The 24,245-nt window shown below is 44.7% G+C and overlaps 1 protein-coding gene across 2 annotated transcripts; it reads right to left on the reverse strand.

Moving 5' to 3' along the window:
- Positions 1–90: 90 nt before the first annotated feature.
- On the reverse strand, positions 91–20,936 carry PHAX (phosphorylated adaptor for RNA export). 2 transcript variants are annotated; one of them, XM_084780327.1, is made up of 5 exons: positions 20,713–20,936; positions 17,425–18,005; positions 14,259–14,379; positions 8,091–8,174; positions 91–734 (listed from the first exon to the last, which is right to left on the reverse strand). In XM_084780327.1, the coding sequence occupies exons 1-5, from the start codon at positions 20,803–20,805 to the stop codon at positions 465–467; spliced, it is 1,149 nt and encodes a 382-aa protein (XP_084636453.1). In that variant the 5' UTR covers positions 20,806–20,936; the 3' UTR covers positions 91–464. The 2 variants fall into 2 exon arrangements, with proteins under 2 accessions (XP_084636453.1, XP_084636452.1); XM_084780326.1 differs by having other exon boundaries at positions 20,710–20,933.
- Between the last annotated feature and the right edge of the window lie 3,309 nt (positions 20,937–24,245).

The following is a 24,245-nucleotide window of genomic DNA, read 5'->3' on the forward strand; positions in this document are numbered from 1 at the left end:
CTGCGTAGGCTGAGGCAGGAGGACAGAGGCCAGTCCACACCAAAACCCTGCCCCCCCTACAGGAAGGACTAGAAGTAGCAGCTGAACAACTTACGCATATTACAGGATACTTTAATGGAATGTGTTAAAACCAAAGCATAGCTCACCACGACGATGAATCAGAAAACAAAAGCATCTTAATGGCATGAAACAGTGAGCTGGACAGAGCCATCACAGCTGGAACTAGGCTAAGAGCCCACACATGCAGAAGGAGAAATTAGACCCGTGTTGTGCACCTGTCAGACACTGCCATCTTTAAACACTGCCGTCATCGATGGCATTTGACTGCCCACATACATGTTTACTTCAAAGAGAAACAGCTCTCTTTCTCCAGATTCAGTGCACAGTAAAGCAACTTCAGTAGAAACGTAACAATTATTTTTTGTTAAAACAAAAGTTTATTCTTCAAAACGTCCAAAATATGCTTAAAATATGTCTAAATCCTGAGGATGGTCCACCTCGATGGCTTCCTCAGCATCCAGCTTGGTTTCGCCAGGTCCTTCCTGGGCTTCATCAAGGGAGGCTAGGGCCTCATTAGTGTCACTGGCAAAGGTTTCTCGAGATGTGTCATCATCCTCCTGAAAATTTAGACTTTTAATAGCTTGTTTCATTTTCTTCCCCAATAGTTGTGTTCTTCTTTTTCTAGCAGCTTTTTTATTTTCATATTCCTTTTGATTTTCAACATAGAAAATCTCCTGAAATAAAAAACTTTGGTTAAAAACAACAAACAAAAAACCCATCCTATATTATTTGTTACAAGTACATTATGAGGCAGGCCTTTTATAGTCATCTATTTCTCTTTCTCAATAGTACAAAACTACTAGTGATCTCATTATCTGAACAGAGTTCATGATATTAAGTGCTGACTGCTATATTCAAAACCAGTCTACTGTTAGGCAGGCCATAACATACTGTGCCCCATGCCCGCTCACTAGACAAGAAGCTACCATGAAGAAATCTTGTTTAGACTTTAACTATAACTGATCACACTCACACACACAAAAAGCCCAGAATACAAAAGTAAAGATGTAACTTTGAAATGTCTTAACAATATATGAGTAGTTGTGGGCTTAAGAACATGGCACTTGCAAAATGTAAACATTCCATTTCTTAAAATCTTACTGTTAGGGCTGGGAAGATGGCAGTTAAGAGCACTTGCTGCTTTTCTAGAGGACCTGGGTTCAGTTCACAGCACTAACTTTAGCTCTAGTTTCAGGGGCTCCAACACTCTCCTCTGGTCTCTGAGAGCACTGCACACACATGATATGTGTACATACATGCAGCAAAACAGACACATATAAAATAAAAATAATTACTGACAAGCACAATGCTTACCACTGGCACTACTGAAATTCCCGGCAGGGCATTTAGTATCCGTTATTTGTAGTATATTAAACCCATGTTGTTTAATATATAACCCAAATAGTGACTACTAAAAATATATTGTGAGGAGCAAAAGCAATATAAATAAAGATATACTTGTTATGAGACAGTCTCATGATACTGTCATGACTAGCCTGGAAGTCACTATGTAGACCAGGCTAGCCTCAAATTGTGAGGATCCTCCTGCCTCTGCCTCCCAACTGCTGGACTTACAGGTATGTTTCGCCACAGCCAGGCTTCAAGAGGAAAGATGCATTTTTATTTTATATAGAAACACATGTTATGGCCTGGTCCAAACCAAGAAATGTATAAATTTTGAATATGGTGATTAGGCAAGGTGAACTTTGGGCTAATATTCTAGGTTCCCTGGCCTTGCTGTATAGTGCAGTTGGTATTATCATTGAGAAAACATGGGATATAGGAGATGACCTCAACACAACAGCAGCCAGAAACATGATGGGAATGTCATATAAAGGTACAGTTGGTCTTTGAGGAATTGCACATATTGGCCTAGCAGGACTGACATTCACTTGTCTCTATTCACTGTATTAACAGTTGAGAGTACAGGAAAGGCTGTCTGCTCTGAAGACTTTTGTCATGTAAGGATTGGGGGACTTGTCACAGTCATCCAGATTAATTAATAAGTCACTCTGGAGTTGCTTTTTCTCTTCTACCCACTATTACTTTGAACATTTGGAGACTATGATGCTGTGACAGAGATCGTGGGTGTTTAACCTGGACTGTACTGAATGGAAGCCACGCCCTTGGTGGCTCACTGCACATGTGTTTCATTCTCCTGTGGAGATGATCTTGCAGTTCTTTCTCTCCTACCCCCAATCTGGTGAACCGTTTACTTTCCAATTTCAGGCCATTTTTATTTTCAAGTTTTATCACCCGGTTGATTGTTTTAAATATCTAAAGCTTATGCTGTCCTTATTTCAAATAAAGAGTGAAAATAGGAAGAAGAAGAAAAAAAGAAACACATCTTAACTTATAAGTATCTAGATATTTTTTTAAAAAAATCTCTCACCAATAATGTTTGGCAATGTAGTAAATAGTTATGAAGTTCCTTTCCCACCAAACACTCTAAGTCTTATTTAAAGGAAGCTGCAGGTGGGGCACAGTGCTGCTACTCCCAGCACCCAGGAAACAGGGGCAGGTAAATCTTTGTGAGTTTGATGCAAGCTAGGGTTGCATAGTGAGACCCTGTCTCAAAAACAGAAGCCACCAAACCATTCCATCCTTTCATTTTCCCCCCAAATACACACATACACACTTATTTATCTGCCTGCTGCTTTCTCCTTTACATTTTCTACAATTTAGGTATTAAACTACAAGGTCTCACAAATAAGAACAAACAATAAGCAAAACAAAAACAAAAATCAAAGAAAATAAAAGAGAAAGAAAAAGGAAGGGTGAAGGAAGGAGGTAGAAGGAAGCCATCAGGCTAGTGCGACAGCTCAGCGGGCGAAGGCCTGCACCACTCCTGAAGACCGAGCTCAGGCAGCGAGACCAACAGCGTGGAAAGAAACTCTTCCTAGTATCTGTGCCCTGATCTCCCAGAAGAGGAGGTGGGACTCCCTGGAGCTGGGATTAGACAACTGTAAGCACACGTGGGTTCTGGGAACCGCCAGCCGCCCACTGCTGAGCTCGCTCTCCAGCGGCCCCACACGTATGTTTTCTAGTAGCACTATACTGCAAAGTTGCTGAAAATTCAAAGATGTATGGTGAGAGCAGTGGTTTTAGAGTCAGAGTGTTCTAAGTGGCCGAGGCAACTCAATTCATCTACTGTTTATCTGTGTGACTGGGGAAAACCTCCCTTCACACTGTGGAGTTCATACAGTATCAATTCTGGTTCCAGGGCCAATGAATGATATTTTCTTCCCTCTTGTCTGTGGAAACCATTTGTCCAAGTTACTTAAGTTAGCTCTTTCATGCTGTATACACCTGTAATCCCAGCATTCAGGAAGTGAAGGCAAGAGGATGTCAAATTTATTTATTTATTTTTTTTTTTGGTTTTTCAAGACAGGGTTTCTCTGTGTACCCTTGGCTGTCCTGGACTCACTCTGTAGACCAGGCTAGCCTCGAACTCACAGCGATCCGCCTGCCTCTGCCTCCCGAGTTCTGGGATTAAAGGCGTGCACCACCACGCCTGGCTTGAGGATGTCAATTTTAAAGCTGGACTCAATAGCAGAGAAAAAAGAACTGGAACTGGAATTACAGACAGCTGTGAGCTGCCCTGTGGCTCTAGGAGTTGAACTTGCATCCTTTGGAAGAACAGCCAGTGCTCCTGACCGCTGATCCATCTCTCCAACCCCGAGCCAGTCTCTCTCTTCCTCTCTCCCTCCCCCTTCGCCCTCCCCCACCTCTTTTTTGGTTTTTCAGGACAAGGTTTGTGTAGCTCTGGCTGTCCTGGAACTCAAGAGATCCACCTGCATGCCTGCTTAATTTGCTGGGATTAAAGGCGTGCACACCACCACACCCCGCTCCGAGCCAGTCTCTTTATGTAGTCCTGCTGGCCTCAAACTCCAGAGCTAATGCCTGCTTCTCCTGAATGCTGGGATTAAGACGTGCACCATCAAAGCCAGCAGCAGGCCTTTTCCTGTGGACGCCAGGGATATGCTTTTGTGGCAGACACTTTACCAACCGAGGCATGCCCAGCTCTACACTCCCTACTTTATAGATGAGAAAACTATGGCTGAGTGGTCCCTGTCAATTGGTAAAATCAGACAATCCTTCCTGCCATGCCAATCTAGTTTCTGAAAATGATGCCCTGCTAACCAGTGTGGACTCAGGAGGATCTATCTCTTACCGGCTTTTGTGCAGGGATACACTGGAGGGAAAGAACAGTAAATACAGCTGGTACTGCTGTGCCACCAAGGAAACACACCCTTACAAGTTGTTTTCTTCAAAGTATCTATTCCTATGAGGAAAAATAGCCACGGGGAACTACAGATTTCAGATGTGCAACAGAAGAATGGTTCCTGTGGGACTCTCAATACGAGATCAAAACAAAACAAAAATCCTCTATACTGCTAGAATGAATTTTCACTTGTTTTTGTTTTTTGAGATTTATTTTTATTATCTTATGTGCCTGAGTGTTGGCTCAGTTTATTAACAATTAAACTTTATTATACAACCCAACTAGCATATACAAGAAGGAAAAAAAGGTTAAAGGGACAGAAGATTAAAACCTCCTGGAATCCGTTCGGCAGGACGGGTCCTTAGGTGTCTCAGTCCCACGAGCTGGTCCGGTCCCTTCCTCTCTCTCCGCGCCTTCTCCTTCTCTCCTCCTACCTCTTGTTTTTCTCTCCCCCACCTTCCCAGTCATATGCAAAGGGCGGTCCCTTCTCCCTTCGAGGGTCAATTAGAAAAACAATAGCCACGGTGGGGTTCCTAGGTAGGCTTCCTGAATTCCAAGCCCAGGAAGGCTCCAAACAGTCTCTCACAAGGTATTCATGGTGTGCCCTAAGGGTAAAGCCCACCAAGACTGCTTCCACCTGCGACAAAGCTTAATCTTTCCCACACCTGAGTGTTTCACCTTCATGTTTGTCTGTGTACCACACATTCTGTGCTTGAGGAGGTCATGAGCCTTCATGTGGGTGCTGGGAATCGAACCTGGATCCTTTGCAACAATAAGTGCTCTTAATCACTGAACCAACTCTCCAGCCCAATAGGAGCTGTAGGTGGGAAAAGGAACCCCACCATCAAGCACATACAAACTATGTTCATAAGAGGCACCAGACCAAGGTAAATAGTTTCTAGCTGCTATCAGTGTTTGTTTGGGGCTGGAGAGACGGCTCAGAGGTTAAGAGCACTGATTGCTCTTCCAAAGGTCCTGAGTTCAATTCCCAGCAACCACAGGATGGCTCATAACCATCTTCTGGCCTGCAGATGTACATGTAGACCACTGTATAAATAATAAACAAATAAATCTTTTTTTAAAAAATTATGTTAGCTGGGCGTGGTGGTGTACACCTTTAATCCCAGCACTTGAGGGCAGAGGCAGGCGGATCTCTGTGAGTTCGAGGCCAGCCTGGTCTACAAATAGAGTCCAGACCAACCAACGCTACAACATGGGAACCCGGCCTTGAAAAACAAAAACAAAAACAAACCATAACTGCTGGGAGTGGCGGTGGATGCTTTTAATCCCAGCACTCAGGAGGCAGAGGTAGGCGGGTTGCTGTGAGTTCAAGGCCAGCCTGGTCTATCAAGTGAGTCCAGGACAGCCAAGACTACATAGAGAAACCCTGTCTTGGAAAACAAAAACAAAAACAAAACAAAAACCCCTGGTGACCACAGAGGTCAGAAATAGGCACTAGAGCTCCTAAAATTAGAATTACAAATAGTTTTGAGTCACTATGTAGGTGCTGGGAATTGAACTCAGGCCCTCTGCAAGAGCAGCCAGTGTCCTTAAGTGCTGAGCCATCACTCTAGCACTGCTATTAGTTTTATATAGCTAGCATAGTTACACCCAAGCCCCACCCCACTTTGAGAGGTATCTAGGCTGGCCTAGAGCTTGCTATAGAGCTACAGATGGCCCTGAATTTCTGATTCTCCTGTCTACCTAGTCCCAAGGGCTGGCATCATGGCCATATACCATCATAACTAGTTTATGTGGTGCTGAGGTTTGAACCCAAGGCTTTTGTGCATGCTAGGGAAGCAGGCTACCAAGCAGGCTGCATCCTCAGCCCCAATCCTCATCGCTTAGACATGATAAAGAAAATGCAGAGCTACTCAAGGACAACAGCTGTGTTAGATGTTTGCCCCGCGAGAAGCTAATTCTAAAATGTGCTCATAAATGCTAACTGTAAATGACAATCTCTCATTATCAAGTGAAACAGTGTGAAAAGCTGGGTGTGGCTGCAGACATTTGCAATAACAGCCCTTTGTAATCCCAGCACTCAGGTGGCTAAGTCGGGACTGTGAGTTACCAACCTGGACCTCACAGTGAGACTCTTGCCTCAAGAGAGAGAAAACAGGACCAGAGAGGCAGCTCAGCAGTAAAGGTACTTGCTGCCAAGCCCGATGACCCGGGTTTGTCCCTGGAGCCCACATGGTGGAAGCAGGCAATTAACTCCTCTGGCCTCTATCTATATGGCATACATCATGGCAGAAACATGCACATAGTCACTGTAAGTGTAATAAAGCCTGGTTGATTTTTTTTTTAATGAAAAAAGACTAAAGTTTGAGTTGTGAGAAATCTACACTGTACGGTATTCTACTTAAGATACTTGCTGAAGAGCAGGACAGAGCCAGTCAAAACTGCAGAAGGGTAGGGAACAGCCTGAGCTGCACATGGTCTGCTTGTCTTTAATCCATGCTCAGAAAGCAGAGGCAGGCGGGTCTCTGTGAGATCTAGGCTAGCTAGTCAGGAGTTCCTCTCAAAACAAAACGAACTAGTTAGGGAGATGGCTCAGTGGCTCTTGCAGAAGACCTGACTTTGGTTCCCAGCACCCACACAGTGACTACTGTCTGGAACTCCAGTTTCAGGGTGTCTGATGCCCTCTTTTGGATTCCATAGGCACATGTTGCATACATGCAGGTAAAAACACTTAAGACAAATAATAGAAAATCTAAAACAAACAAGAACAAGTCTTAGCTCAAGATCTAATGGCAATTTATGACTTCTAGTGGAGTCATTTTTCTCCTGGGATTGTGGCTACAGGAAGGTGGCCTGTGGCCCACAGGAAGCGCTAACTAGACCTAGAGGTTTTGTTACTAAGAACAAACAAAAGGAGGACATGAAGCTAGAAGGGAGACCTGTTAGGGAGGCCTGCGAGGACTTGGACGAGAAATATGAACAAAATACATTATATACACATATGAAATTCTCAATAAAAGTGTATTAGAAAATATAAATAAGTACAACAAAAATGTTGCTTGTTGAAATAAGTAAAGCTGAACATCATGCTGTCTGCTATTTTTTTCCAAACAAAATAGAAGCAAATGTAAACTAAGAATGTCACAGTATTAACCACTGATGAATATAAGTGAAAAATACATACTCATCTATATTTCCATTTACTGTATTTAAAATGGTTATTAGAAACTATAATAGAAATGTAAAAATATGCTGACACTGGCTCTCAAAGGGAAGAAAGTTGTTTCTTTTTTTTTCCTTTTCTTTTCTTTTTCCCTTGAGACAGGGTTTCTCTGTGTAGCCTTGGCTGTCCTGGACCCACTTTGTAGTCCACACTGGCCTCAAATTTACAGCGATCTGTCTGTCTGCCTCCCGAGTGCTGGGATTAGTGCTGGGATTAAAGGAGCGCGCCACCATGGCCAGCTCAAAGGGAAGAAAGTTTAATAAAACACATAGGTTTTACTTACTGAAGAAAGGGAATATTGATCCATTTAATAAAGTAAGTATCAAAGGTTACACAGAAAATGAGCCTGAGTAGAAATTTAAAAGGCACTATGCATTTTTTTCTCCTCTTTTTGAGACAGGATCTCACGTAGCTCTGGCTGGCCTCGAATTCACAGGATCCTCCTGCCTCTGCCTCCCTGGGTGCTGGGATTACAGGCGTGCTTCATGGAGCCCGGCTCCTTTACCTTCCTGGAATGTACAGCCATCTGGGGCCTCTACTTCTGGGTGCTGGATTACAGTGTGGGCCCTAACCCTGGCTTTCCAACACACCGACAGCCAAGGACACAGTCGTCGTCATTACCTTAATTTGCTCTTCGCTGATGCTGGGAGTGTTTTTCAGGAGATTCAGGAAAACGCCACCAGGTGTTCTTCTTCGACTACCATTCTACAAAAAGGAATGAAAAGTTAAACCACATAGAGACTTCCATAGGCCATTTTTTGAGACTATTTCAAACATATTGTTCGACCACTTCATACGTGAAGACTGATTACTTATTTGACAGTGCTGAGAGGGAGCCAGGCCTCTGCCATGCTAGGAGAGTGCTCAGTTGCCGAGCGACAAGCCCAGCTCCCACACTACAGGCTCCTAAATGACCAGCAAACATTTGAACAGAGGTACACTTATGGAAGACAGCCAGTACAAGATTAGAAACCCAGACCTGATTCTGACACTGTTTCAGATGTTATTTTATTTGTATTTTGTGTCTGAGTGCTCTGCCTACCTGTAAGCATGGGTACAGTGTGCATGCAAAAATATAACCAACACAATACTACCTCAATCCAAAAAGATAAAATGGGGTATTTAATAACTGTGCTGACACTATTAGACGGTCATCTAGGGAAATGCTAAATGAGAGCTATACCTCAGGCTTTGTACCATGATGACTCAGGTACCTGGGTGTAATGGTGCACACCTTTAATCTCAACAGAGACAGGTAGATTATGAATTCAAGGCTAGCCTGGTCTACATGGAATATTAGGCTAGCCAGGGCTACACAAGAAAAAAAGAATTGTATTTATACACACACACACACACACACATACACACACACACACATACACGGGAACGCACACACATACATATACTGCTGTTTTCCATCACTTCTGATGATCATATTCTATTATGCTGTCACAAGCACTGAATTAGCAAATATTAAAACACAACTTGAGATGTAATATAAAGTTAGATTTGTGCAAACCTGTCTCCTGTTTACAGACATTTTAAGACAATCTGTTGAGGCTAAGGGTGTAGCTCAGTGGAAGAGGGCATATTTAGCATAAGACCAGGTTTAGTCACCAGCACCACAGAAGTGACAACAAATCAAAACCAATTAACCAAGCAGACAAAATGCATGCACCCATATACAGATTCATTAACACTGGACTAATGGCCAAAAGCACTATAACCATTGTTAAATGAAGCTTATTTACTGGGCATATTTTCCCCAAGGTATGCCTTTACAAGTGGTAGTCTATACCCTCACATTACCCATGGAGGGCCAGCTAAACACCAGAAAGTACAAAAATGCATACCATGTGGCACTATGTGCACCTCAACTAACCAAAGCCCTCCAAGAACTAATTCATTAAAAGTAAAGTCATGGGCTGGAGAGATGACTCAGCAGTTAAGAGCACTGACTGCTCTTCCAGAGGTCATGAGTTCAATTCCCAGCAACCACATGGTGGCTCACAACCATCTATAATGTGATCTAATGCCCTCTTCTGGCCTGCAGGTTACATAATAATAAATAAATAAATCTTTAAAAAAAAAATTAGAAAAAAAAAAATAAAGTCATATCTGAGACATAAATTATTCTCCACTTGAGCCAGCCTACATTTCTTCTCTTGTCTTTTGTAGTGGCTGGATGAGAATGGCCCCTAGGCTCATGTCTGAATGCCTGGTGCCCATTAGAGGAACTGTGGGAAGGATCGGGAGGTGTGCCCCCATGGGAGGAGATGTGACACTGGTGACAGGCCTTGAAGTTTCCAAAGACTCGGCCATTCCCAGCGGTTTTTCTCTCTCTTAGTCATGGCTGTGTCTTAAGATGTAAATTCTTGAGCTGGTCATGGTGGCCCACACCTTTAATCCCAGCACTCAGGAGGCAGAGGCAGGCAGATCTTTCTGAGTTTGAGGCCAGCCTGGTCTACAAAGTGAGTCCAGGACAGCCAAGGCTACACAGAGAAACCCTGTCTTGAAGGAAAAGGAAGAAAGAAAGAAAGAAAAAAAAAAGATATAAACTTTGAGCTACTGCTCCATAGTCAAGACTGCCTGTCACTATTCTCACAAACTCTAACCTTCTGAATCTCTGTAAATATTTTCTTTTATATGTTGCATTGGTCATGGTGTTTTAGCACAGCAATAGAAAAGTAACTAAGCCATCTTTTTTTTTTTTTTGAGGGGGTGTTCAAGACAGGGTTTCTCTGTATAACAGCCTTGTCTCTCCTAGACTTACTATGTGGAGCAGGCTAGCCTCAAACTACAGAGATCTGCCTGCCTCTGCCTTCTGAGTGCTGGGATTAAAGGTGTGTACCACCACACTCAGCAACTAAGACATCTTAAACCTTAGTCTCTCATTAATTCTATCTCAGCCACAAAGACCCCTTGTTCCTATCAGGTATCAGGAAGAGATGAGCTTGAGATGCCAGTTTTTAAATACACGGTTAAAGCCCAACTTCTACTTAATTCAATGTGGATTTTCTTGCATTAAGTTTTAGTTTTGAACCAGGTGCGGTGGTACATACCTTTGATCTCAGTACTCTGAGGCAGAGGCAGATGGATGGATCTCTGTGGTTTTGAGGTCACCTGGTCTACATAGTGAGTTCCACGACAGCCAAGAATACACAGTAAGGACTAGCTCCAAAATCATTTTTTAAGTTTTGAAAAGATTACTTTGAAATGCCACTTGAGTTTTTGGCACCCTGCCCAACTTTACACCTAAGACAAATTCTTGCTCACTTCAAGCATTTCTGGCTCTAACACTTCTTTCATAGCTGTTATGTGCCTGTGAACACATAGGTGCGCGCACGCGCACGCGCGCGCACACACACACACACACACACACAGAGCCTATCTTGTAGTCCTTACTGCTTTGCCTTTTAAACCTGTTCAGATCTGTACCCAGACTACCTATTTAGAGTTCTCTGCCCTCTTCCTTATACCTTCACTTCATCTACTTCTTTTCTCATAGTGTACATACTTTCTAATACACTTCAAATTATATTTACTATTCTTTTTTTAAACAAACAAAAACTACATTGCTTTCTTCAAGGAGGCATGCACGCTTCAGTGAGAAGTGAGGCAGGGGACAAGCTGCAGACGTAGGCTGGCTGATCTACCACCCCACTAGAGGCGGAGAACGGAAGTGGTGATGGTCTCAGGGCATCAAGCTTGGCAATATCAAATCAAATCAAAGGCCATAATTTAGTCTTTGTGTCTTTCTTTTTTGTGTGTTTTGAGGCAGGGCCTCATTATGTAGGCTGGAGAGTCTGAAACTTACTAGGTAGGCCAGTTCAGTGATCCTCCTGTCTCTGTCTCTCAAGTGCTGGGATTATAGGCATGATGTCAACATGCCTGGTCACGTAATTACTGCAATAAACTGAGTTTTCTTGTCTTCCAACTTCAACAATTCTCAGTACAAAGCAGGCATTTAATAGTATTTCAGAGAAGACATATCAAAAGTACACTTGAATTCACATCTTAATATTCAGTAGACCAGCATTAACTAACTGGGATATATAGTTTTCTTTCTTAAAAAAATTATATTACTAATAAACCTTATTGATGATTTCTATAATTTAAGTTTATGGGCTGTTTCCTCAGCCAATGTTATCAATTCCTTTTCAAAATTTGTTAACTTTAAGTCTTATACGTGACAGTGTGAGTGAGAGAGGCCAGGGGCATCGGATCCCTGTGGGGCTAGAGTTAAAGGGGGAGTGAGCCATCTGTGCTAGCGGTTGTGTCAACTTGACACAAGCTGGAGTCATCAGAGGAAGAAGCCTCCGGTGAGGAAAGGCCTCCATGGCACCAAGCTGTAAGGCATTTTCTCAAAGACCATTGTGGGTGATGCCATCCCTGGACTGGTGATCTTGAGTTCTGTAAGAAAGCAGGCTGAGGGGCTGGAGAGATGGCTCAGTGGTTAAGAGCACTGCCTGCTCTTCCAAAGGACCTGGGTTCAATTCCCAGCACCCACGTGGCAGCTCACAACTGTCTTTGACTCCAAGACATGACACCCTCACACCAGTACACATAAATTAAATAAAATATTTAAAAAAAAAAAAGAAAGAAAGAAAGCAGGCTGAGCAAGCCAAGGGGAGCAAGTCTGTAAGCAGCATCCCTCCATGGCCTTTGCATCAACTCCTGCCCGCCCCCCCCCCCCCCCCGTTCCTGCCTTGTTGAGTTCCTGCCCTGACTTCCTTCAGTGAGGAACAGGAATATGGAAGTGTAAGCCAAATAAACTTTCTTCCCCAGCTTGCTTTTGGTCATGGTGTTCCATTATAGCAATAGAGTCCCTAATTAGGACACCATCCAACATGGGTGCTGGGAACTAAACTTGGGCTCTCTCGAGAACACAACAACCTCTTAATAACTGAGATTTCTCTAGCCCCAATGCTTTCAGTCCTGTAGGTTTCTTTTCTCTCTGTTCCCACAGCATGCTATCTATGTTACCTGTGCTATGCCTACTGGGTAACACACTAGAAACCCAGAGTAGCAAGTAAGAAGGAAAACATTCACACTGTCACCCTTACTTACACACTGAAAGCTGAATGACTGAGATCTGGAAACTACTAAGTGTTACCGCCCTTGGTCTTGCGAGAGAAGAAACAGTGGACAGTTTTTCTCAACCTCTTTCCTCCATTATTGCAATCCCACTCTAGGGGATTTTCAGGTATTTCTTCTTTTTTTTTTTTTCGAGACAGGGTTTCTCTGTGTAGCCTTGGCTGTTGAGACTTGCTTTGTAGACCAGGCTGGCCTTGAACTCAGAGATCCTCTTGCCTCTGCCTTCTAAATGCTGGGATTAAAGGTGTTTGCCACCATGCCCAGCCAGGTATTTCTTTCTTACCCCTACCACCCTTCAGCTTTTATCCCCCTAAGATTTATTTAATATTGTGTATACAGTGTTCTTCTTGCATGTACACCTGCATGCTGGAAGAGGGCACCAGATCTCACTACAGATGATTGTGAACCATCATGTGGTTGTTGAGAACTCAAGAATTTTAGAAGAATAGCCAGTGCTCTTAGCCTCTGAGGCATCTCTTCAAGCTTTTTTTTTTCTTTATTTACTTTCTCACTTTTATTTTTGACATATATTCCCAATCTCTTTTGATCAGAAGTTCTTGGAGACAATTTCATAGCCTTCGTAACTGGAGAATGGAATCATCTGACTCGTCCATCCTGTGAATGGCCCCACAGATAGCACAGGTTTTAAGCTGGACTGTGAAGCCGGGCGTGGTGGCGCACGCCTTTAATCCCAGCACTTGGGAGGCAGAGGCAGGTGGATCGCTGTAATTTGAGGTAAGCCTGGTCTACAAAGTGAGTCCAGGACAGCCAAGGCTACACAGAGAAACCTTGTCTGAAAATAATAATAATAATAATAATAATAATAATAATAATAATAATAACAACAACAACAATAATAAACTGGACTGTGACTCTGTCAACCTCAGCCACACTCACCTGGATGGACACGTGGTCCTTGGCATCAATGATGCGAAGCATTTCTGTGGCACGTACAGGTCCACGAACTTGCCAGTATCATTCTACATGTCAAAGCCATGCCTGCTCCACGGTCCATCGGGAGTGCAGAAAGGCTACCCTGGACTTTTAATATGCATGGGTATACTGTGTATCTATTGGTGATTTACTGACTTACTTCTGAGGCAGGGTCTTGCCCAGGTTGTCCTGGAACCCCAAGCAATCTTTCTGCCTTGGCTTCCTACGTGCTGAGATTACAGGGACAGCCCATCAAACCCAGCCCTATTGGGGTTTTATAACTTCACAAGTGTTTTGCTTTCTTTTACAGACAGGATCTTGACTCAGTAAGTTGGGCTGCCTTGTATCCATGCCAGGCACTAAGCTAATACCTTATGTGGACCATCTGGTTTATTCCTTACAGCATAGGATTCATCTTCATTTCTACCCAAGGAGACTGACCGCAGGGAATCAAATAATTTAGTTAAATCACAGTAAGTGTGTTCTAAAACCAAACCCTTCAAAACTGAGTTTCAATTCCTTCCAGGCAGTTGTCTTAAACTGTATCTGTAAGATGCATGATGACACATGCCTGTCATCTCAGCACTGACGAGGCTGAGGCAGCATTCCAGTGAACCCTGTCATCAAAAGGGGAGAGTGTGTGTGTGTGTGTGTGTGTGTGTGTGTGTGTGTGTGTGTGTGTGTAACAGAGAGGCAAGTTCATTTTGCTGTAAAAAGCCAGGTGATAATATAAAACCAGAAACAGTACGGAAGCCTTACCATTATGAAAAGACCGCCGTTTTGCTCAACTTCAGCGGTCTCCATCAGAAGTTCAATGGCCTTTTTGTTCCCAATTATCCTCACCACCCGGGCTATCAGGTCTTTCTTTGGTTCCTGTAACCTGACGAGACAAAGCATGTTTACTACTTGTTGAGTCTACTTTAATGTCCAGTGTAGCTCTCAACTAGAACCCAAATTTTACTGATTAGCACCTGCTTTCCTAAATCTCCACGCACTAACTTTGGAATGACTGACATAGAAGCCACCTCATCTTTGGTCACACAAGAGGGCTTTAACCTCAAGTCTCATCCTAACTCTCACACTAAGGCTTTTAATTTGCTTTACTGGATTATGGCAATACTCAAAGTGAACACACAAAGCAAGATGAATGAAATCAACTCTAAATATAAAAACATATGCTCAGCACTTGCACCAAAACAAATAGCAAACACAAGAATGCCTTCAGGTATGCTTTAAAATTAACCCTGGCTCTTCTAACTGGATCAGACAGAGCCATGGTCTCCAGAGATGAAGGAAAACAGTGCAGAAGACTTTCCGATTTCCAGTGGTGCTCAGACCTTGGACTCTCCTCACAGGAGACAGTACAGACTGTCCTGCACTCACGAGTCAGCACAGCAACCTCGTGCCAGGCAGGGAACTACTGGGCTCAAGTTCCTGATCCCTAAGGAAGACTTTTTTGAAACAGAGTTTCTCTGTGTAGCCTTGGCTGTACTGGACTCACTTTGTAGACTAGGCTGGCCTCAAACTCAGTGATCCACCTGCCTCTGCCGCCCAGAGTGCTGCGATTACAGGTGTGGGCCATCACGCCTGGCTAAGATTTTATTTTTACTTTATGTGTATGAGTGTTTGGGCTGCATATGTGTGTGTACCCCACATGCAAGCAGTACCCACAAAGGCCAAAAGAGGGTCCCTGGATTGCCCGGGAAGACTGGAGTTACAGATGGCTGTGAGCTGCCATGTGAGCACTAGGGATCAAACCGGGAGCCTCTGGAAGAACAGCCAATGCTCTTAACTAGTGAGCCATCATCTCTCCAGCCCCTAAACATCTTGACTATTAAAAAACCAAACAAACACACTGGGCATGGTGGTGCACACCTTTAATCCCAGTACTCAGGAGGCAGAGGCAGGTGGATTACTGTGAATTCGAGGCCAGCCTGGTCTACAAGGCCAGTCCAGGAAAGCCAAGGATACACAGAGAAACCCTGTCTTGAAAAATCAAAACAGCGGCCCCCCCACCCCCCAAGCAACCAAACAAGTACTGGTGTTGCCTGAAAAGTACACAGCTATTTCCCCAACAGCAATACCTATTTTCAAATATGTAACTAGTGACTTTAAGCTAATAAAAATTCATTAGAATCTGAAACTGTGAAAAATGCATGATTTGCCAATTTAGCACCAAACAATTCTATTTATCAAAAAGGATTTGCAAGCAAAGTCTCATTAACAGCATTAGTCATAATAAATAAACATAGACTATCCATCCAGTCTGGAAATAAATCTATATGCACGCAATAAAATCGGCAGTGTATGGTGGTGCATGCCTGTGACCCCAGACCTTGGGAGGTAGAGGCAGGAGGATCAAAGTTCCCGATCCACTTTGTTACATAGTACATTTGAGGCCAGTCTGGGCTATGGAAAATGATTCTCAAAACAAAAAAAACCCCAAACACACAAAAAGCAAGCAATACTCTTCATGTAAATTAAGAAAATAAGCAGTTAGGCATAGTAAGTCATCCATGCCTTTAATTCCAGCACTTGAGAAGCAGACACAAGCATATATATCTCTTGTGAGTTTGTGGCCAGTCTGATCTACATAGTAAGTTCCAGGACTGGCTTTAGCTTAACGGTTCCTTCAACAACGCAACAATTTACACACTAAGTTCCAGGCACAAATTGAGACCGTCTCAAAAAAAAAAAAAAAAAAAAAAAGAAGAAACTAGCCAGGCATAGTGGTGCACTTAATTCTAGCACTTGGGAAGCAAAGGCAGGTAGATCACGGAGTTCAAGTCTAGCTTAGCTTGGTCTACAGAGCTACACAGAGAAACACTATCTTGGAGTAAAAAAAGAAAGAAGAAAGTGCACAAAAACATATACTGCATGACTGATCTGTATTATAAATGTACAAGGACAGAAGTAAAATATGCTTGTCTAGGAAGAGGAACAGGGACACTAACAGTAAATGGACATATGACATAGACATGAAGGATTTTACTGGGTGATGGAGAGAAAAGGTTTTAAAAGGAACACTTGTAAAAATAATAATAAAGCAATAGTTGTAAAGCTGGATAAATTTGCCTCCATGGGGGGGGGCACTTGAAAATGAGTAACTATCATGTTACTATTTTTCACCTCAGAATATAACATTTTAAAATGACATCCATTTTTTGGAGCCGAGGGTGGGCGGTGGGGTGGAGTGGGGGGTGGGGAGGGTTGTTGCTCTGCCATGGCACAAATGTGGGAGGTCAGAGACAACTTGCAGGAGTCAGGTCTCTCCTTCCACCACGTGAGGCCAGGGATTAAACTGAAACCAGGCCGGGCACCAAGTGCCCTTATCAACTGAGCCACCTTGCCAGCCCCATCTTTTCTTTTTCCTTTTGAGACAGTATCTCATCGAGGCCAGGCTGGCATCAAACACCCTCTGTGGCTGAGAATGAGGTAGACCTTCTGACCTTCCGTCTCCTTAGTGCTGGGATTACAGGCATGGAACACTACGCCCAGTTTGTGGGGTGCTAAGGACTGCACTCAGGGTGTCCTATATTTGGTAAGCACTGTACCAACTGAGCTACATCTTCAGCTCAAAGTTACCTTTGGAAAGACACAAATGAATTCATACAGTCAAATATATCTTGGGTTAATTCCTTTAAGGAAAGGGAGGGGAAAAAAGGCAAACCCAAAAACCCTCAGCCAAGTGTGGTACACACCTTTAATCCCAGGTCTGGGAGGCAGAGGCAGGTGAATCTCAGAGAGTTTGAGGCCAACCTTGCCTAACAAGCTCCAGGACTGCTGGGACTGCAGAGACACTGCCTCAAAAAAAAAAAAAAAAAAAAAAAAAAAAAAAAAAAAAAAGAACCTAAAGCCCAGAGAGGAATATATTTAGCACCTGTTTTATTTCGTGTAAATATCAGATATGTGATCAAGTGCTTACCTGAAAGCAATTTCATCAGCTACTTTCTCTTGAGAATCATCCTCTGTGATCTCACAGCGGCCTTTGTAGTTCATTTCTACCCTGTTACCCAGTCTGTCTTTGACAGGCCGTTTCCGTTTGAGATGACCGTGCCAGTTCTCCTCTTCCTTTGGCCCCGTTTTTTTGTCAGCATGCATATATTCTTCTATATCTTTGTCTAGCTCTTTTGTAGACTCTTGAGCTTCCCTCCTGAGTTTCTTAGCAAGCAGGTAATTATAGGTTTCGGACTGCCTGCTTTTGTCGATGGTGCCATCCATTCCCAAGATGCCAAGCTCCGTGGCCACTGCATCTTGACTCTGCTCCTGCAGCACAGCACCCCAAATGTTGTTGACCTTCTTTCCGCCATTGAGAGCTGGTTTCTGACCGTTCTGGCCAAACGGAAAAGGCTCTGCTTTGGGAGGAGTAAGACCTTTCTGTCGCTTCCGTTTCCAAGGAGAGCAATCGTCATCGGAATCCACGCTCTCCTCACTTGAATCCACGTGCTTAACAGTCCGATAAAGGGACGCTGGCCCGCACGCAACACTGCCCGCACCCAGCCCTTTCTGCAAGTGAAGGAAATTACAGTTAGCTCCACAAAACATTAATTCCATCTACTGTGGACTATTTTTTTTACAACGATGTGGGTGTTGCGCACGCCTGGGACCCCAGAGATCAAGAGGTTGGGGCAGGAGCATCACGACAACTCAGGTCACACAGTGCACCGAGATCCCTAGAGCTGCGCAGCAAGACCTTGCTAAGGAGAAAAGACGCAGGAGACTGAGTGTAGCAGACGCTCAACAGGAGTGTCCACAACAGCCTCGCTCCAAAGACAGCTGAAACCAATCGAGTCTCGATTATATCAACTTGGTTCTGAAAGATCTCCTTAAAATTTAGCAAAGTTGGGCTGGAGAGATGGCTCAGCAGTTAAGAGCACTGACTGCCCTTCCAGAGGTCCTGAGTTCAATTCCCAGCAAACCACATGGTGGCTCACAGCCATCTAAAAAGGGATCCGGTGCCCTCTTCTGAACTGCAGGTGTACATGCAGGCAGAGCACTATACACATAATAATAAATATTTTTTAAAATTAGCAAAGTGTTTACTTTTCCTCCTTAAAGATCAGCATGCGTATAAAATTGACACATGCCATTCTCTTGGCCTACTGAGACCCTGCCTCACAACAAACAGAAAGACACAATAACTGCCACTGGCAGTTAAGATAAAGTTTGTTATAATTCTCTGCAAAAATATATTTTCTAGTTGGATATATCAACTTCCTTTATACAGTTCCTCCTTTAAGATCTGATGGTGTAGCAAGGTTTGGTGATTTATACCTTCAATCCCAGCACTCCTGGGAAGCAGAGGCAGGCAAAGCTGAGTTCTTGGGTCAGCTAGGGCTACATCCTGAGACCTTATTGAGAAGAGAGAGAGAGAGAGAGAGAGAGAGAGAGAGAGAGAGAAGAAAAGGAAGAGCTGTGATGGTAAGGGCCTATGGGGAAGAATCCCAGATATTTTACTTCTGACTGCAGGTTTCACCAGGTGTAGTACTGCACAGCTGTGACAGAGCTCAAGGGCTGAGGCAGGAGGATCTTGGTTTTGAGGACACTCTGAGCTAAAAAAAAAAAAAAAAAAAAAAAAAAAAAAAAAAAAAAAGAGACCCTGTCTCAAAACAAACAAAACCCTCAAAATTCAGATTTCATAGCATTATGCTAACCGAATTATCAATGTAAAAAAGAACTAAAGAGACTGAAAAATAAGATCTTAGTATTAATTTTCTAAGACATCTACATGTAAAGGTAATTGTGGCAAAGACTGAAGGCTTTGTCACAGGTAAAAGCAGTCTTGGCGGGCTTTACCCTTGGACACACCATGGACAGTCCCTGAGATGAACCTTGAGATAGACTGGGTGGAGCCATCCTGGGCCTGAAATTTAGGAAGCAGACCTGCTGACTCCACCTGGACTATTGTTTTTCTAATCGACCCTCGGGATTCGCACGTGACACTGACTGGCGGAGAGGAGAGAGCAGCAGCAGGTTCAGACCCGGCTTGAGCGCACGTGGATCAGCGAACAGGCTGAAGCAGCAGGCAGGCCAGAGATACCTAGGGACCCATCCCGTGGAACCGATACCGGAAGGTTCACTCTTGTTTCTCTTTAACCTTTTTTCCCTCGTGTATGCTGGCTGGGTTGTATAATAAAGTTTAATTGTTAAGAAACAGAGCCTACAGGTAATCACTTCAAAAATACCACATAGCAACTACGCAAGTTTATGTGTGTAACATGCGGCTTCAATATATGCATATATTTCATAATGCTCAAGCCAGGGTTGTTAGCATATCCATCACTTTAAACATACATCATTTTTTTTATGGTGAAAAGACTCAAAATCCTTTTATTGGGGGTGGGGGAAGACACAGGTGTACACTACACTTGGCTTAGAGGTACTGGGACTTGAACTCTGGGTCTCCTGCATGCTACGCACGCAAGCACTCTTAATTTATTTCCTCTAAGTAATTTTGTCTGCAATCTTTGATTTTTATACAAAATACAAAAATCAAGGATGTATTGAATTCCTCCAGTAGTAATTGCTGCTAACTGGCCAGGCCTTACGGTATTCTGTCTTACAGCCGAGCGGGGTGTCAAGCCAGCTCCACCTGAACAGGGAAGTTAAATGGTTTTGCTGATAGCGGCGGTGCCAAGGCTTAAGTGCAGGTGGCCTGGCAGGAAAGCTTTCTGCGGGAGGAGCAGGGATCTCAAGCAACTCTCAGACTAGAGGCACTGTGGTACACGCCTGTCAGCTCTCCTAGCACTTCTGGAGAATGAAAGGCAGGATGACAGCTCAAGCGCCGGGTCAGCCTGGGTTACAAAGCGAGATGCCCCCCACAGCCCTGAACGGCTCAAACAAAAGCCTGGTGTCTCCACGATGCACGTGGAGCTCGCGTGGGGGGGGAAACACTATAGACCCTGCCCCTAGTACGCAGTGAGCTCCCTCTCCGCCAGGAACAAAAAATGATCACCAGAAGCAGTTCCAGGTCTCTGTCCCCACAGTCTACATCTGGGCAAAACTTTGTCTCCCGGAGCGGCTGTGCAGGAGCGGATCAGTTTGGAGCAGTGGAAGCCCCACAAGAGAGGGATGCTCGCCGGTGCCGGGATGCCGGGAGGCCCCGCGGCCTCCGAACCACAGAATCCCATCCCGAGGCCACCCGCGCCCCGCGCTCACCGCCGCGCGCCCCCCGCCTTCCAGCACATTCCCCGAGTGCCCTCTCTCTCACCGCCATTTGCAGCGGCCTGTCGCTGGGTACCACCGTCATGTCGGAATCCGAGTCGGAAAGCTGCCCGTCTTCCATGTCGCCAGCCTCCAGCGCCATCTTCCGCGGCGCGCAGGGTCAGGAGAGCGCTTCCGGCGGGCGGAGGGCGGAGCTTACGGCTGAGCCTGTGGCGCCTCTGCAGGTCCGGGCTAGCCGCACCAAAGCAAAACTCATCGCTGGGAGGCGAGTTCCGCTCACCCCAGCGATTTTCCCCCACGCGAAGTAAGGGGGCGCTCCGGGGTTCCTCTCTGACCTCCCGCCTGTCACCCGGATGCTCTGGTCAAGCCTTCCGGCTGCTTGTCTTCACCTCAGCTCACAGCCTGGCTCGGCATTCCCGGGTGGCACCCGTGCCTGTGCACATGGTCGCTGGCCCACTCGTGTTCCTGGGCAGCCTTTGCTGCAGCTGCTTTTCCTCAGTCACCCCCGGGCTAAAGTAACAAAGCCCTTCTTCCAGAGATGATAAAGTGGTACATCTCGCCTCAGGGTATTTGATTAATCACGGTTAAATTGTTATTAAAATGCTGTTAATGTTGTTAATGATGGGCCTCTATTGTAAGCACACCCTTTAATGCTTCCCCCCCTTTAACCTGGCCTCGTGGAGGCCAGGGCAATTTGACCCTCTATTTTTGCAAGAAATAAATCATGCCACGTGTTGCGATGCCTTCTATGTCATTATGAGCTTTGGCCTTCTGGACCCATAACACAAAATAAACTCTATCAAAAATAAATGAATAAAAAATATATAAAAAAAAACAAAAAAAAATAAATGAATAAATCGACAAATAAGTCATGTTCCATTTTCAGTAGGAGGTGGTTTAGCGTTCAGTTAAGCAGGAGTTGCTAGCCCACCCCTACCACCACCCTCCCCAACCACACCCTGTCTTCCTTTAGCTGGCAGCAGCGGGTGCCTGCTTGTCTAGGCACTCAGGTTATCCTAGGGTTGAAAAGTTACAGGCACTCTGCCATGTGACTGAGCCATGACCTGAAAAGGAGGAAATCCCAAGACCCAGGATGTACAATAGATAAGGCTTTGTGTCCTGAACCAACACGGTGGGGTGTTTGGAGAGGGTGTTATGCTAGGCGAGAGCAAAGGTTGTGTAGCTCTCTGGAGTACCAGCCTATGGGAAGATGGCAGGACCGGGTTTTTTTGTTGTTGTTTGGTTGGTTTTTTTGAACTAGGTCCTTTAAAAATGACTGTTTTGTGCCAAACTGGTACACCGGTCATTTTAGTAGACTGACATCTATGTCTACAGAATTGCAAAATAAAAACCTCGAACTTTTCCCAGTCCCTGGAATTTGATTACAAAGTGAGGGTCTTACTGGGAGTTCAAGGCCAGCCTGGTCTACAAAGTGAGTCCAGGACAGTCAAGGCTACACAGAGAAACCCTGTCTACAAACACACAAACAACCCCCAAAAACAAAGTAAGGGTCTTATTTCTCATCAGCACTTGCCACATGCATTCAATTTTAAAAGGTGCCTCGAGCCGGGCGTGGTGGCACACGCCTTTAATCCCAGTATTCGGGAGGCAGAGGCAGGCGGGTCACTAAGTTCGAGGCCAGCCTGGTCTACAAAGCGAGTCTAGGACAGCCAAGGCTACACAGAGAAACCCTGTCTCGAAACCCCCTCCCCAAAAAGCTTTAAACTAAACCTACATCTTGAGAGTTTCAAAAATTTGGAGCGACTCTTCTGTAGTTTGGGCTGGCCTTGAACTTGCTATGTAGCACCTTTTGCCTCCACCTCCCCTGATTTGGATTGCAGATGTGCAGTACCACACCCAGCTTTGTTACATGCTGGACAGGGGACCTAAGTGTCCATGCCAACTAGGTTTTTCAACTGAACTGCATCCAGGTCCCATTTTTATATGGCCAATTGTGTCAATCTGTGAGTGTTTTTCTATTTTTTTCAATTATTTATTCAGTAGTTCTTCATGTTTCAAAGTTTTCAATGTAGGTCTTTTATCTCCTTTGTTAGATTTATTATTATTATTATTGTTGTTGTTGTTGCTGCTGCTGCTATGGCCACTGAGGTTGTTTTTTCTTTTCCCCCAGTATGTTCTTTATTGCTTTATAGAAAAGCCCCTGGATTAGTCATGTAGCTACATTGGCAGATTGTTTGGCCAGCATGCACTAAGCCCTAGGTTTAGTTCCTAGCACTGTATAGCCAGGGACATTTGTACATAACTACAGTCGCAGCACTCAGGCGGGAGAGGCAGGCTTTAAGGTCACCCGCATCTGCATAGTAAGTAGGAGGTTGGTCTGGGCTACTTAAGACTTTGTCTAAGAATAAATTATGTTGCTTTTGTATCTAACTGTCTTGCTGAAAGAAAGTGTTACCAAATATTAGGACCATCTGGTTTAGTTTTTAGAAGTTTTAAATAAAGGTCCACATCATTATATCAAGTATAGCTTTTTTTTTCTATTTGTATTCTTTTGTGACTTTGGCTGCTGGGTAGAAAGCAATGGAAGCACATTGAAAACATAGGTGGGGAATTATTGAGAAACTCAACATGGCCTGGGTCCCACAAAGACGAAGGCTGGAAATCACTGAGGCACCTTCTTTTTGGTGGGGGGGGGTTGTTTTTTTTTGAGACAGGGTGTCTCTGTGTAGCATTGGCTGTCCTAGACTCGCTTTTGTAGTCCAGGCTGGCCTCGAACTCACAGCGATCCCAAGTGCTGGGATTAAAGGCGTGCGCCACCACGCCCGGCTCGAGGCACCTTTTAAAATTGAATGCATGTGGCAAGTGCTGATGAGACGTTACGATTTCCCACTTATAGAGAGGCCTAGTTATTGGGGAATGACACAGTTAACCTAAGAGGGTGAGGGGCAAGGATATTGTAGAAGATAGAAGAAATGGAGAATGAAGGACATGGATCAAAACGATGTTTGTTTTTCAAAGGTATCAATGTACCCTGACAGCATATTTAGAAGACGATGAAATCATGTGATACTTTTCGTTTATTACAAAACGTTTGTAATTTACCATAGCAGTGAAAATAGCCTTTCTTCAAACCTCCATCTACTAAAAAACCTCTCTGGGCTACAGCGGAGACCAGTGACGTCATCGCTTGTTGAAAGCAGATTCGAAATGCTAAGATTTTCAGGTCCCAGCCCAGACCCATGGACCGAGCATGCCCAGAACACCCTGAGCACCGCGGCCTGGAAGCGTGCTATGGTTTGAAAGCTATGCTCCAACCCACTGGACTTCAGAACCGGGGGGTGGCGCAGTTCCCCGCCTCCTCTGCTCGGCTTCTGTTCCCGCCCCCGACACCAGACTCTGAGACAGTCTCCAAGTCCAGAGACGGTGTACGGTCGGGACGACCCAAGCCAGAGAGAATAGGGAGTGGGCAGGGGGCGTGCCGGGGAGGGGTGGAGCGAGGCTGCCCAATGGGAGCTCCGGGGGAGGGGTCTGCCCAATGAGCGCTCAAGGAAGGGGGGGGGGTCGGCCTCCAGTGCACAGGGCAGGGGGCGGGGCCTGCCCAGTGGGCTCTCCCGGGTCGGG

Source organism: Acomys minous (genome assembly GCF_964271855.1).
Source record: "Acomys minous genome assembly, chromosome: 4".
Lineage (NCBI taxonomy): Eukaryota > Metazoa > Chordata > Mammalia > Rodentia > Muridae > Acomys > Acomys minous.